Source organism: Nanorana parkeri, unplaced genomic scaffold (genome assembly GCF_000935625.1).
Source record: "Nanorana parkeri isolate BGI_ZX_2015 unplaced genomic scaffold, ASM93562v1 scaffold1043, whole genome shotgun sequence".
NCBI classification, from domain to species: domain Eukaryota; kingdom Metazoa; phylum Chordata; class Amphibia; order Anura; family Dicroglossidae; genus Nanorana; species Nanorana parkeri.
The window spans coordinates 539,654-556,209 of NW_017307311.1; the positions used below are offsets into that span (position 1 = coordinate 539,654).

At 41.5% G+C, this 16,556-nt stretch overlaps 1 protein-coding gene across 1 annotated transcript in view; it reads left to right on the forward strand.

The window, feature by feature from the left end:
- Positions 1 to 16,556, forward strand: part of LOC108796025 (A disintegrin and metalloproteinase with thrombospondin motifs 7-like) — a 74,406-nt gene that overhangs the window by 36,068 nt on the left and 21,782 nt on the right. The window contains exons 11-14 of the mRNA XM_018567393.1: positions 11,184 to 11,353; positions 11,790 to 11,923; positions 12,588 to 12,708; positions 15,442 to 15,686. Of these exons, the coding sequence (XP_018422895.1) occupies positions 11,184 to 11,353; positions 11,790 to 11,923; positions 12,588 to 12,708; positions 15,442 to 15,686 (670 nt within the window). The remainder of the gene's footprint in view (positions 1 to 11,183; positions 11,354 to 11,789; positions 11,924 to 12,587; positions 12,709 to 15,441; positions 15,687 to 16,556) is intronic.

The following is a 16,556-nucleotide window of genomic DNA, read 5'->3' on the forward strand; positions in this document are numbered from 1 at the left end:
TCCATGAGGCATCTCTCTTCGGGAGTGATGTCTGTGGCTGTGAGAATCTTGCAATGCCTCATGGGATTTGTAGTTCCACCACAGCTGGAGGGCCGGAGGTTTGAGGCCCCTGCCTTAGAGGCATTGAGACAATTGTCAGATGTAAAAACTTATAGTGAATTGAGCAGTGATACAACCGATAATTATAGGAAAGAGTTAGGCTATTTAGTGAAAGGAGCAGGAGCAAAAACATTGTAGCTGTAGCAGAGAAATCAACCCCTCAAGATCCAATGGTACTCGTATGCCATCACCTCCCCAAGATTCACAAGGGAGGATCCCTGACTAGAGGCAGACCTATAGTAGCCAGTCGTCATGATGCAGATCTGAACCACGGGCCTCTGCTATATCTGGCAGTGGCTTTTCCTGCTGAGCCACTTGAGACCCTGGATAGCTCCTTGTCTGATCTCTTGTGCAGTCCTCAGTTAAACCTAGTTTTCTGCTGAACTCTGAACCCCTTGCTCCTCCATTGAACATCCTATTGTAGCCATGCCTCTGCACTTTCTGTTTGCCAGATTATTGTGCTCCTGCCAATATCTCACTTCCTGCTCTTACTGCGATATGACCTCCTCATACTGCTACCCGTGTACCGACCCTTGGCTGTCGATTCACCGACTACGCTTATCGCCTTCCACTTCAAACTTGATAACTTTGGCTTCTGACTTCGGCTTGATCCCTGACAAAGCTTCTGCCTGTTCCTATACTGCTACTGTCTGCTTGTGTACCAAACCCGGCCTGTTTTACTGTGCCTTTACCTGCTCTTTCAGTTACTGGACTCCGAGCCTGATCCCAATTCGTGACACCAGTATTGGTTCATATGTGAGGCTTTAAATGATATGGTGGATAGTTTACTCCAGCCTCTGGTAAGGAATTTCCCTTCCTATTTACAGAACACAATCCATGTGATACAGAGACTGGAGGTACTAACATGGAATAATGATTACAAGCGGTTGACGTGTGATGTAATATCATTATATACCTGTATTCCTCATGCTTTGGGAATGAAGGCATTGTAACATCATGTTGATAATTATACTGAATATGCAGTGGATTTGGAAAAAAAATAATTTTAGATGCGGCGCATTCTCTTTTGACACATAGCTATTTCATGTTTGGTTGTTGGTTGTGCCGGAGGCAGGCATGGCACTTCATTGGGCGCAAAATTTGTGCCCACCTATGCCAACCTATATATGAGATGGTGGGAGGAGCCCCTACATTTTTGGAGGTACTAACCCATTTTGTAGTCAAATTAGGTAATTTATTTCACTATATAGATGATATATCTTTGTGCTCCAGAAGGATCTATCAATGATGCATTTTGTGAGTTACTTAAATGACAATGAGAATCATTTTAACATTTATGACTGAGGAACAGGAAGAAAGAATAAAACTATTTAGATTTGACCTTAGAGGGTTCAATTATACACCAACAAATGTGTACAAACATTTCTGAAAACAAACTTCTGGCAACTCCTTACTCAGATCCGATAGTTGGCATCCCCCTATGCAAAGAGGGCTATACCTAAAGGACAGTTTATTAAAATGAAACATAATTGCTTTCATCAAGAAGATTTATTAAGGGAGGCTTCAGCAATAGAAGGAGAGTTATTGGAATGAGGATATTGACAATCTTTAATTAGCATATTAAAACAGAAAGAAGGGGGGAGGAAAAGTAACAAACGAGGTCAACAGAACCATCAACCCATGACCTTTGTGACTAGATATAGTACTGAATTTGGTGAAGTTAGGAAGATTGTAAAAACAATAATTTTAAAAGATATTTCAATCCCTGGTATATAATTCGTAGTGAAACAAGCACTTTGGGGAATATTCTCTCCTCTAGTCTTTTTTAAACAAATTGTAATAGAAATGGTAGAACGTGGTTGAGTAGCACAGGAATGTTTAGATGCGGAGCCACTCTATGCTCAAAATGCTCCGTTTTTAGGCCACCCACATACTTTTAGGTCATATGCCACTACAAAAACCTTTGAGAGTAAACTAGTGAATTGCCAAACATGATTTCTCTTTCATACTGTATGTCATTTCTATTTCTTGATTGGAATGTGAGAAACAATATGTAGGCAGAACAACTAGGAGGCATTAAGATCATCTGTCTAATATTAGAACGTGGAAAAATACGAACATTGCTAAACATTTCTGTGAACAACATGCTATGTAGGAGAGAAGTATTTTGGATTTTTAAGTTAGATACACTGATCCCAAAGGGTATGAACTATGAGTGGGATGTTACCCACTATTATGAATAGTTGCTTGCTTACTATTATCATAATGGCTAAGCAAATATTCATAATAGGATATGATTTTTTAACAAATGGATTTTGCCTCCAATTCTGACGATTCAATGAATTCAAGGATTGAGGTATTGTATTTCTATATTTATATTGTGGGAATATTCATGCTAGATCAATTAATTAATATTGAATTTTATTCAGATAATAAAATCATGTTTTGAAGATGCAATTTAGTAATAATCAAGTTGAAATAGTGCCGTTCACTATGCTGAAGTGAGTATAACAGTTTATTGGGACCTAAAGAGAAACAATATTGGAAACTCTTCATGTATTAATGCCGAACCTTGTATGGTGTAGGTTCATCCAGGAGGCAAGAGTGCCTTCCAGAGAGTCTAACAGTGGGGTGTAATTAAGCGAGTATAGATCCGACAAGTTAGCTGGCACTTTAACCCCTAGGCATGTAATGTAATCCGACCGCACCTTGAAGGGGAGTGAGTCCCGGAGACTGTCCCGTTCAGCAGGGGTAAGGGATATATCTAGAAGTTCACATTTTTGCACGTTCACACGGTAGTTGGAGAGCCCTCCAAATAGTTTACATTCTTGCAACACCGAGGGGAGAGCCACCAGTGGGTTGGAAAGGTACAATAGCAGGTCGTCAGCATATAACCCCATTTTATGGACTTGCTTGCCTATTGAGAGGCCCTGAATTGATTGGTTTGAGAGCGTTTGAGAGCGTTTGCCAGGCGCTCCATGACCAGGATGTAAAGTAATGGGGACAGAGGACAACCCTGCCGAGTGCCATTGTGTATTTGGAACAGGGCCCAAAAGCACCAGACACTAAATACAGCTTCTCCGAACTTCCGGGTAGGAGAGGGTGCATACTGAAGACACAGACGCATGCTCACATGAGGTCACAGAAGGGGGGAGGAGGAGTAAGACAATGTAAAGCAGTAAATGCTTGCTGGGAGCTCGCACGCAGGGGTGGCTCCATTAGACACGTAAGGAGAAGGCGACACCAAAGCATCGGACAGTGGCACCATACGACAGGAGGAAGATAGAAGACGTGTAATCAAAACACGTATGGGTTGAACTCGATGGACTTGGTCTTTTTTCAACATGACTAACTGCTACTAATGTAACTACCTTGTCAATATTAAATTTACCCAGATGTCCTTTCTGCCAGAGAGACTTATTTGAGTCCTTTTTTTGCCAGGGAGCTTTGGGGTAAGATAAGTGCCAATGAATCCTTACAATGGAGAAGAACATCAGTAATGAAGTCATACATGGAGTGGGGACCCTTGAGAACAGCCTAGGGGTCATGATAGTTTTCAGTCATCTATAATTTCCAAAACACATGTGAATTTGCCCCAGCACGAATAACTATACTCTAAATTAACTGTTAGATATATACAATATATATTCTTCTTGCTTTGAGAGTCATTTGAGGGTATATATCTTACATTCTATACATAGAGGCAGAATCTCCCAGAGGAAGTGGTTTTTAAGTTATCAGGTCTTTCTAAGATTACTGGAAAATAACAGCTTTAAACCCAATGGCCAGAAATGTAATTTAACTTCTTATTAGATATATGATCTAGATCACTCAGAACATCTGCACACAATTATGAAGAGGTGGAAAAGCGATGGAACGTTTGTGTTCCCACCCTCGTCAGCCATTCCCAGGATATTAAATGAAAATAAAGCATTGATGTGACTCGCTGACATCCATTCATTAGCAGTGCCTCTTCATGGTATCAGGCTCTGATAAGGTTCTGTTTATTTATTCCCGCAATGCCCAACAAATGAAACCGGACGTTTAGATTTTAAGTACGCATAGAATAATTACTTACAGTACTGATTGTCTGACTTATAACTGTTTCCAGTTTGGAAACAGTCACGTAACATAAAAGATACAAGATGCAAAGATCAGTCTGTAGAAAGCCGTCAACACTCTTTTATCTCTTTCTTTTCCACTGTCCATAATGTCACCTGAACTCTGCCCTACATGTTACGGCTCATCAACTTCATCAGGGGTCAGGGAACCCTAGTCATGACCACATTGCTAAGCAGCAAACCCTCAGCACAATCTGTTTGCCCACCTCTGATATAGGAGTCTACTGGCAATTTGTATATTGTCTGGAATTCTAGTTTAATGCTTAGACCTTTTAAATCTGAATTTGATGAAGGATCCCTTTCATACAGCATACTGCATATTGGCAATTCCAAGCTGTTTGCCCTTAGGGATTTCCACAGTGTGGTAAAACATAAAAGGATATTGTTTGTGTAAATATGTAGAAAAAGATATGTACAGTAGCAAATGGAAACTACATTGCCAAGATATCAGATGGGGCATTACATTGCGTGAATTACACAATCCACATTAATGATAAATGTGTTTCCAAGTTCCCTTTGGCTGGAGTCGCTTCTTCAGTATCATGTGTTATAATTGCATCCGCCTGCTTGCTGTCAAATTTACACTGTGCTCCATAATTCAATTACAACATCTCTTGTGATTCCTCCAAGTTATGTCTTGAAAGCTGCAATTGTTTTGGTGAATGTGGGCTTCAGACGAGCATCATTATGGCAATTAGTGCCAGAGAATGTGAGAGAGTCTGTGTTTTCAGCTGATTACCCTAGTGAAGAAGTGAGGGAGTGGAAAGAGATCAAAGCACTCATATCTTGGTGTCTATGTAATTTGTACACAGTGAACACAGCACAGTGTGTGTTATATGAAGAACGCACTTTTTCAAATGTGATGATAGGAGAAAGATTGCTGTGTCTTTTTATTCAACTAAGCCAGTGTTTTTCAACCTTTTTTGTGCAAAGGCACACTTTTTTCATGAAAAAAATCACGAGGCACACCACCATTAGAAAATGTTACAAAAATTTACCTCTGTGCCTATATAAAATGAAGAGCAATGTATATTAAATGAAGATCTTTGTGTATTTTTATATTTACATTGACAGCATGTTTATTGGTGCAAAAGACATGCTGGATTAGTTTTCTATGTATGAAATCACCATTGTGTACTGCATACTTCAAACATATAATAATTTGGCCGTGTGGCCACCATGGTAGTATTTCATTAGTTTGGCGTATGAAATGTTGCTTGTGGAAATTAGCAATCTGCGTGGTTCTGAGAACAGCCTGAATCAGAGTGATTTATCGTACATGATTATCTTCTGAAGATCACTTATCTTTTATTGTTCTGCAGGAGCCTTTCTTAACCTTTTTACCTTGGAGAAACTCTTGCAATCATTTCCTAGTCTCAGGAAACCCCTGCCAAAAATAATTTTATCAACAGCTTACTTTATATTAAAATGAAGGGTATGTTGCAGCTATATTGATAAGTACATGGACAAGGAATGTGGTATACATAGCATGTTTGACACTCGATTTTTAACAACCTCACTCAAACAGACAAAATTATTTTTCATAAATATTATGAAATAATGAATAAGAAGAAGAAAAGAAACACAGATAGTGCAAACTGTTGTGTATCTTTATATTAATGGACATGGCAAAATGTATATCTTACATGGGTGATCAGTGTAGAAGTGCCTCCACACAATTGTGCTCAGGGTAGAAGAGCCCCCTTACATTGGTGGTGAGTGTCGAAGTATTCCCTTACATTGAAGGCCAATGTAGAAGGGCCCCCTTACATTGGTGGTCAGTGTTGAAGTATCCCCATACATTGATGGTCAGTGTTGAAGCGTCCCCTTACGTTGGTGGTCAGTGTAGGAGTATCCCCATACATTGATGGTCAGTGTAGAAGTGTCCCCTTAAATTGATGGGCAGTGTAGAAGTATCCCCATACATTGATGGTCAGTTTTGAAGTGTCCCCTTACATTGGTGGTCAGTGTTGAAGCGTCCCCATACATTGATGGTCAGTGTTGAAGTGTCCCCTTACATTGGTGGTCAGTATTGAAGCATCCCCTTACATTGGTGGTCAGTGTAGTAGTGTATCCCTTACATTGGTGGTCACTGAAAAAGTGCAATCTCATATCGGTGGTCCTTCCCAGAGACACTGGGATTGATTTACTTAAGGCAAATAGGCCTGTTCACTTTGTAAGGGGAATTTTCACTTTCCAAGTGAATATTCCCTCAGTGAATGAGTAGAAGCTCTGCTGAGTTCCATCATTCAATCATGTGCAAACAAAAATACTGTTTTAAAAAAAAATGATTTTCCTTGCACGTTATTGGGTATTGTTTGAGTTTTTGCCACATACAACATGCTAGAGGAAAATTCTTCTGAAAAGTGAACAGCCTATTTTTCTATAGTAAATCAACCTCATTATGTCACTGGGCCAATAAGTGAAGGGAAATCTCTGAAGTTGACACATAGACAGCAGCAGAATGGCAACAGAGGCTCTAACCCTTCTCCACACTATCCGAAACAAAAATAACGTTTTCACGGGAGTTGGCCTTTAAATGATTATAATTGTGTGAGTGTACTTACTAAAGTTTTAAGTTTTTACAATTCTTTTAACTAGGGATGCACCGATACCGGTATTTTGGTACCGAGTACAAGTACCGATAATTTTTTTTTGGTACTCGCCGACACCAATTACAGAGTAACGGAAGTCCCATACAGGAAGCCAGGTGACGTGTAATGACTCGCCACCTGGCTTCCCGATTAGCCGGGAAGCCGAGCAGTGTGTAAAGACTCGCCACCCGGCTTCTTACCTTGGTATGTCCAGCCTGTCACCCCCGGGCCTCTCCAGCCAGAACGCAGCCTTCCTCCGGTAACCCAGCCGGAGCCGTCTGGCCGGCCAATCAGGAAGCCGGGCGTCGTGTAATGACGCGACGCCCTCCTTCCTGATTGGCTGGGAGGCTGGCTCCGTGCTCCCTCGTCATGAGATGACGAGAGAGCATGGAGCCGCTTCCCGGCCAATCGGGAAACCGGGCAGCGTGTAATGACGCGCTGCCCAGCTTCCTGATACCGGAAGTACTCGTGCTAAGCATCGGAGCATTTGGGCGAGTACGAGTACTCGCCCAAATACTCGGAGTCGGCATCCCTACTTTTAACTATTGCTCCATGCCACTATGTTATGCAAACACATGAAATTAGTATTAACCCCTTCATGACTGAGGCCCTTTTTTCCATTTTTGCACCCATGTTATATTCCACATTTTAGGCCTGAAAATACTTTTTTTCAAAAATGAATCCAGTTCAAACAATGATACATTGCCCAGCAAAGCATTACTTTACATTTTTGCCCAATCACTTACAGTCAATAAGTTTCTGAACCGCTCCAACTCTCTCAGCTCTGCTTCTCTAAACTTCCTATCCAGTAAAAGACCACAAGGGACAGCACGTTCTCCAGCAGCTGTCCATCTACTAGCTTGGACAAGGGAGGAGGAGGGGAGGACAGGGGGAGGGTAGTGTTGCGTCTTGCTGAGCCTCTGTGTTAGTGGAGACACGCACAGCTTACAAGCACACACAGGAAACTAAAACCTCTAAACATTAAGAAGCAGCATCCATTGTAAGTTATTTCATCAGCATTTGAAATAGCTTAAAAAACATTTTGACTTTAATATCACTTTAAAGGAGAACTATGAGGTGAGTGCTTTTCACTCACCTCATAGTTCTAGCCGACCTGTGACAATGAGACTGTCACAGGTCAGCTCAGTAGATCGGGAGGTGAGCGAACACATACCGGCGTTCACTCACCTCTCGATCCTGTCACAGCTCTCTGCCATGACAGGGGATGGGCTGGATTCCCCCCTCCCCGCTCCGATCCTCCAGCGCTGACTGGCGGATCGGACGGGGGAGGGGGCGGGTACAGCTGGCTCTGCCTTTAGATAGGCAGAGCCAGCTGTCACTCACGCAGCTGGGCAGATTCAGACATAATTGTCGAGATCCGCTCCGGCTGCGGCGTCTCAGTATACCGCGAGCTTTAGCTCGCGGTATACTGAGCTTAGGATGACGGGAGGACGCTAGCTTGTGTCCTCCCGTTACCCTAAGAACTATGGGGAAAAGCCTTTAAGCGTTCTCCTTTTAAGCTAGAAGACAGTGTGCAAGGTCAATAGTTAAAGGGCTTAAATTTATGTCGGTTAACTTCTCACCTTTGACCCTAAGTGAAGAGTCAGACTCAGACAAAGTACGTAAAACTAAATAATGAAGCAATGTATAAAAAAGCTATTTGCAAACAACCCGATTGCCTGGTAAAAAATTCACTTACCTTGGCCCTGGCTTCCAACTCTTCTGTGAGGCACAAGTGATATCACCCTGCTTCACTGCTGCCTCCTAAGATAGCTGAGCATTCAAATTCCCATGAGAATGCGCTCTTGCAATGAGCTGAAGTGCATTCTTGTGGGGTTTTGAGCTCCCAGCTCTGCGGGAAGACATGGTGACTTTACCTGAGCCTCCTGGAAGCGCTGGGGGCCAGGGTAAGTATTTTTCTTTTAGTGATCTGTTTGTTTACAAATGGCTTGTTAAAGCTATTTGTGTTGGCGTGGCAAGGGGCTTTGCCATTTGGCATGGAAGGTCTGCTTTAAGAATGATTATTTAGATTCCTCCATAAGCCCAGTCTTGGCTTGTTCTCTTAAAATCCCAGTTACATACATTTTTGTTGTTATGGAGAGATTTAAGAAGGAATAGAACCTTTGCTGGATTTTTATTGCGGTCTATCGCTTTCTGTTCCCTGGACACCATGTCAAACAGGATGTCACTGCGACAGGATATGAGAGCAAATCTCCCTATTGTTGAAATGTGCAACAAAACCCAACAGGGCTTCTGGCTCTTGCCCTCGCTGCCAAAAACTCGATCTGTACCTAATATAGTTTTTTCTTGGGGGCAAAAAGTGTTCTCAATACATATAGGTTGTTTATGCTATAGATTGAATTTGAGAAGATGCATATGCACGGCATCTTATGAAATATTTATCAGTGAAAATATAAAATAGGTGTAACAATATCTTCATTATACAGTGATAAATGAAGTAAATCATGATGTGCTTACTATAGAATTACATTATTCAGACTTTATTTCAGAACTGGCAAGCCTCCCATCATGATATCCCACACACATCCATCATCCTAAATAGCCAGGATTCATTATCAGCTATTACACGAAAGCAGGAGGAGAATCTTGAGAACTATACTTTTACAAGAGCATTTATTTCAGATTTCCAACTATAGTTGAATCCCTTGTATGCCATAACTGCGAAAACTGTTAAACAACAACACTACTTACCAGTTGTATGCAGGGCCGGATTTACTCTCTCTGCTGCCCCAAGGACGGGTTCCTCAATGCGCCCCAATAACCCCCCCCCATGAAGTATGGCATATTTGTCTTATTATCTGTTTGAATTTTTCTATTTTATTATTTTTTACTTGATCACTTTATTTATTTTCATTTTTTCTTATGATTGCTCCTGTGTAATAGCAATAAAGTCAACAGGCCGCTGTGTGATAGCATTTGGAAGTGACAGGTTCTCTTTATTGCCTGGCGGCTGTACTGCCCCTTTATTCCCTGCTGCCCCAAGGCCTGGCCTTGGTGGTCTTGTGGGAAATCCGGCCCTGCTTGTATGTAACATGGTCACATAATATAACCCCAAGGCAATTTAAGAAATACTTATAATCCTTTCTGGGAAACATCCTTGTTTTTATATGGTGTACCCATATCTTCATCTGCATGGTATATGTAGACATCTTTGAATTCCAGCTCCCCTGAGTGGCCACTGCTTCCCCCTAGTCAACACATAGCATAGTAAGTTGAACCAGGAAAAATTTAAAGAAAAAAAGTTTTTCCGGTTCTGAGCAATGTTATATGGAGGGGATGGTCTCAGTTGCATATTCATACCATGTGTGGAGGACAGAATGGATGGTTGGACTTCCTGTGTATGCTGAGGGTCAATTTACCACGATTTCTGTTGTGCCCCTCGCAATTTAGAAGCTCAGCTATTCTGACTCAGCCTAGGTCAAGTGGGCCAGTGTTTACATGTCTAATCATATTAATACAAGATGACTTTGTGGAGCTACCCTTTGATATGTAAGGAGAAAGATTGAAGTGACATGCTCCGAAAGATGATGCGCATTGTCAGAAAAGAAGATCTAGAAGAACTAGGTCTGGACAGTTATTATTGTATTGTTCTGCATTGTGTTATTATTTACCTCGGCCTTTCTCAACCAGAGTTCCATGGAACCCTAGGGTTCTACCAGAGGCTGCTAAGGGTTCCATCAGCACTGATAATTTTTTGCCTCTCAGAAGTCATCACTTGCATAATTTTTTTTATCTATGTGTAAAGTAGACCTTCATCTTACTGACCACCAATGTAAGGAGCACTCTGCCCACTGACTACCAGTGTAATGGGGCCTTTCCCCAATGACCACCAATGTAATGTTGTCCTTTTTTCCACTGGCCACCAATCTAAATGGCCCCTTCTCCTCGGACCACCGATTTAAGGGAGCATTGTACTGTCCACCAATATAAGCTGGCCATTCACTGCTCTATTTTGTTCGTTCAACCCACGGGCTGAACAAAAAAAAATAGAGCAGATTTCTCCATCAACGCAATGAGCGATGTAGATAGAAGAATTCACACCGTTTCTTTAGTATTCTGAGGGCAGCCAATGGCCGCTCTCAGAATACCTGAACATAGCCGGCAGTTCATTGGCTGTCGGCTATGTTCGTACAAAGATTTTCTGACTGACTCCTTTGATCAGCTGATTGAGGGATGTTGGTGGAAGGGGTGCCGACAGCAGCACCCACTGTATGAGTGCACAGTGTACGGCCAATCTTAAGGAGGACCTTACTGACCATCAATGCAGGGAAACACCACAATGTTTAATGTCTGCTTGGCTTTTATTACTGTGTATTTAATGTCTTATTACTGTGAATAAATCATATAGAGTATGCCAAATTTTTTATTCTTGTATTTATTCTTAAAGGCCTAGATACGGAGGAAGATATTGCCTGGGGGAGAGAAAGAGATACCGTGTGTGTAATGTTACACCCTGTCCTCAGGGCGTTCCTTCATTGCGTGAAGTGCAATGCTCCCAGTTTGATTCTGTACCTTACAAAGGGAAGCTTCACCAATGGAGCCCAGTGTTCATCAGCAGTAAGTATATAGCAAAACATTACCAAATCAAATGATCTGAACAAGTAAAAGTACTATTTTAAAGTGTGAATTTCTTATATTATTCAGTATCTCTAGACAAAACTTTTCTTTTAGTTTAGGATGGAGTAGGTTAACAGTCACATCCTCTATGAGGTTTTTATTACTGTCAGATTTACCTCCTCTAGTTGTCCTGGTGACTATTGTCACCAAAATAGAAAGTGATAGGAAGTCCAAAATGTTCCTGTTGAGGACATCTGCTCCTCTTCACATAGGAAGCTAGTGCCAGGATCTCTCTGCCCGCCATTACACTACACCTAGAAACCACACTCTGCACAATCTCAGTGGTTATGCAGTGCTTCCTTATTGTTGTTTATCAAGGCAGCTTTTTATCATGCCTCTGCATTGATGTTCAATCTTCTCTCCTGGTTTTGAGCAGTAAATCCATGTGAGCTTCACTGCCAGTCAAGCACAGAGTACTTTGCAGAGAAGCTACGAGATGCCGTGATCGATGGAACCCCATGTTTTGAGGGAAACACAAGCCGAGATGTGTGCATCAATGGAATATGTAAGGTATGATATATTGTTTGATGTTGATGAGATGTCAAGTTTATAATGTATCCTGTTCTAATATTCAATAAAAAGGCAACAAGGAAAGTGCAATGTTATTAGCAACTTGCTACAGATGCTAAAAAGGCTGGGTCAGCCCATGGCTTCATATATCTCCTGAGTACTCCAACTGTGAGGTCCCTCAATTGTTCTTGCTGACCTGTTGCACTCTCCTTTTATGTAATGGATTTTCCCTTTAAATTATCTAGAGTGGGAACCCTCCACAATGGTTATATCAGTTATGCAGACCTAGAAACCCAAATGCAGAGGTTTGACTAACAGATGTATAAGAAACATCTGGTGTGGAAGGTGGTTTAACTTTCCAGCATGCACCAAAAGCTGGAGTATTATTTGTGGCACGAGTGGTCCTTTAAAAGGCATCATGAATGTCAGTATGTCTTTTAGGAAATGCATATTGTTTTACCTGATAACCAAATATAACTGTATATGATAGCAGACTCAATATAGGTACCTCCCTGCCATCTCTCCATATTCCATGTTAAAGTAACCCTACTACTGAGGCTAACATTTTAACTCTGCATTATCCCAGATTATTTCTAAGCAACACCAAAGGTAATATGTCCAAGTAGCATAGAATCAGGCTTAATTATTTGATTTTTCAACATAGAACATTGGCTGTGACTACGAGATTGACTCCAATGCTGTGGAGGACCGCTGTGGTGTTTGTCATGGTGACTCTTCTACATGTCATACTGTGCACAAAACGTTTGATGACAGTGATGGACTTGGTGAGTTTAAATACGTATATATACAGATTGAATATGGTTTAGGGAAGTAGTATAGTAATCAAGTGTTTGAATGGGGCAAGGCACTTGGGGAAAACATGTGAGTTTTAACCCACATAGCCAGATTGACATGAACAGGAGTTTTGCTGGACTGCTGGTGAGACTTAGAGACCCCATTGCTAGATTATTCATTTTAACAAAAATCGTGCTACAGGATTTGATGTGCATTTAACATATTTAATGTATGGTATGGTAAACTCCTCTATTGTGTACACATCCAAAAGCCCTGACACTGCTGCTGGGTGCTGCCACATTGAATGTATTGTCAGCAGACTCAAGACTGTCAATAAAGGGACACTCTATAGTGTTCCCCGTTGCTTCTCCTTCAGCAGTTTCACAAAGGTTATGTAGGAAGGTAAAGGGTGGAGGAGCTCGGCCAGCAGAGAGTAATTAGACACTCCCAGAAGAAGAGAGGGCTATTGGTAGGGAATTTACTTTTCTGGAGTGGTTACATTTTCTTGCAAGTTGAAAGGCACATTCCAATGAATAAAAAATTATTTATGGAAAGGAAAACCACTGCAGGTAAACATGTAAAGTATTTGATTTTCGGTGCTTTTGCCTGCATTTTTAAAGTTGGTAATCAGGGTCAATTTAAAATTTCTTTTGAATTTAGAAGTGTTGCAGTGGTGTTGCATGGGGCATATTTTCTTAAAGCAAAACTCCAGCTTGGCACACTGTAACTATGTACAATATATATGATCCCTGGCAGGGCCATGAGTGCCACGGGGATAACACTGTAGTAGCCGAAGCTTCTTAATGGAATACAAGTAGAATACTTGTAGTCATTCATTCTTCCTCCCATCTATGTTACTAAATGGAAGAGTCTGCAGGAGCCAGAGCATTGCACCTGTGATCCCCTGATTGCGGATGCAATACTTTACTGGCTACAACGCTGAATGAAAAAAATCTAGCAGATTCCTACCTGTTTAGCGTGGACAGGTGAACCTTCCAATGCTGCTATTAGCTGATTGGCTGCAGTCACTGTTCAGTCGAACATTATCAGCCCTATTAGATTGACTTTTGTCGAGCCGACAGGGTCACACACTGTAAAAATGTCATCCGATTCCAGTGATTCTGCTGAAATTCTAACAGTGTATGGCCAGCCTATGAGCGTTGTCACTCTACAACAGGAAGTGTGTTACTGGAAGGTTAAAATATAGAGAAAATAAAAACAAAACATATCTAAAGCAGGACTGCAAGGGTTAAGTGTGAGGATATGAGGATATGCTGCAGCATAGAAGGAGAGTAGCAGACAGCCGGCTCTGCGGTTCGTGTGAGCATAACTTTATTTTTATTTTAGCAACTAAACACAAATGAGCAACTTTTTTGTGGGGGTAGTCCCGCTGCAAGGGTTAAGAAAGCTTAAGAACACAGAGTTCTGCTTTAAGAACTGGTTAACTGCATTATATAATACATTTTAGTTTTTTTGGGTTACAGTATGCTTTAGCATAAAAACCAGGGTCCACGGCAGACCCCCCCAAAACCAGGGTCCAATGAAGCCCCCACTGACCACCGGGGACATTTTTAAATGTCCCCGGGAACATAAAATAACACTTTTTTTTTTTTTAATACTACTCACCTGATTCCTGGATCCACCAAGTCCCGCCTTCCGCCTCCACAGTACAACAACCAGATATTGCCGTTCCCTGGGTGATATGTGTGTGTGTGGGTGGGGTGTACAGGGACAATGATGGCATGCTTGGACTTGTAGTTCCTTAGCTGATATATATGTGTGGGGGAGGGGGGTACAGTTCTAGTGGATGTTTATATAATATGGGGGGGGGGAATGTTTCTGCCCCGGGCGCCCATAACTCTGGTTACGCCACTGTAGCTGTCGATCAATGTAAAAGTACATCATTATTCATATTGCTCCTCTTTCTATACGTTGGTGAACAGGTATACTGAGTGTGTCAGCGTGTGTGTGTCATCTGAGTGTGTATTCGGTGGAGGGAAGACTTCATAAAAGATTGTTTATATGAACGCCGGTCCAGCACAGACAAATATGGTCACAAGCACGAAAACAGGTCATAGAACGAGCTGGCAAAAAAAGCACATAAACACATCTATCTTTTCTAAATGAAATGCTTGTCCTGTGCCAGAGATAGGAGCTGCATCCAAACTAGTACACAGCTGTGAGCTCTTCGATAAACTGTTTAATATGATGGCACGTAGGCGTCTTTCATTACACTTCTTTTGATGCCTTCACTGCTTATTAAAGCTTTTGGCCCTTTTGTAGCAAGGAATTGTATTTGAGCTCAGTTGAAGCAGGTTGGCATTAAAGGAGAAGTATTGGGAGAGTAACATTTACTTTTCCCAACACTTAGAGCCGACGTGTGGCCCTGCAAATGTCATATGCCGTCTCTCTAGCTCGAGAAGTGAATGATCACAAACTGCTGATCGCTCAGCTAACTGTATTTCATCTTTGTATTTAGCTTTTTGCTTGGAGTTCCATAATAATGGCTTCTTCTGTCTGCCAGTAGATGATCATTTCTCTATCATTAGTAGCACTGGAACTCAGTCCGAATGCATCTGCATGCTGGAGTTTCATATAAGCATGATCACATTGTTGGTTCCTAGCATAATTGATTTTTTAATGGGTTACCAGTAATTGCAAAGTATATACTCTTAAGCTTAAAATGTTTTGCGTTTTGTAAATAATTTATGTGTGTCTTCCAGGTTATGTGGACATAGGTCTCATTCCGCCAGGTGCTCGTGAGATCCGAATTGAAGAAGTGGCAGAGGCTGGAAACTTTTTAGCTCTCCGCAGTGAAGACCCAGAGAAGTATTTCTTGAATGGCAAATGGACTATCCAGTGGAATGGGGATTACCAAGCAGCAGGCACAACTTTCACCTACACCCGCACTGGGAATTTGGAAAACCTGACCGCACCTGGACCAACCTACGAGCCTGTATGGATACAGGTAATATGGTAGCAATATATCCGCTGACATTTTCATCTAACATCCGAATTGTAAACCATTAGAAGTTCCAAAAACATGCAGCCCGGTGTTTCAGATTTTCTGCAGAAAACTTTGTAGATAGACCTGTGACCAGACATATCTGTATTGATGAGCTCAGTTGGTGGATCAAGTACAATAGATGTTTCAACAGTATATGTTTTACTTTATCACATTTTATTTGGTACTCTAAGGGTTTCATTTATAAAAGTTACGGCACTAGCACTCCTAGATGGCGATGACGAGTATAGGAATTTACTATAATTTATCAGCTCCATTTAGGGGCACTAGTGCCGTGCACAGAACATTGCCAGGCGGCACCTTTCTAAATGAACCCCATGATGTCTGTGCACAGTTGGCTGTACATGAACTTTGAGAACAGCTGCACACCTGGGCCTTTCCCCTATCATTGTTCTGATACTGCACACTGTGGACCCAATTTATTAAAGGGTAATGAAGTAATCCATGTTCATGTCAGTTATCCAGCTATGGGTAAAAGAAGATCTCTTCTTTCCTTTTTTTTTTTTTTTTACACTTGTCATCATAACAGAAGGTAAAAGGAAATCTTCCAATGGGTAGAATTATTCTGGTGACAATGGTCAAAGAGGTTGAAATTGTAGAGGCTTCCTCTGATTTCCTGTTGTGCTTTGGAGACAGGAAGTGAATGGAAATCTCACCAACTCGATTTCAAATAGCAAACAATAAAACTGACAAAGATCTTCTTAACCTTTCGCTACTCTCTCTAAAACTAAAAAATAAGGTTTTGTCTATATATACACTTTAAATAAGACTCCCCCCCCCCCCCCCCCCCCCCCCACACCCACACCAACGGAT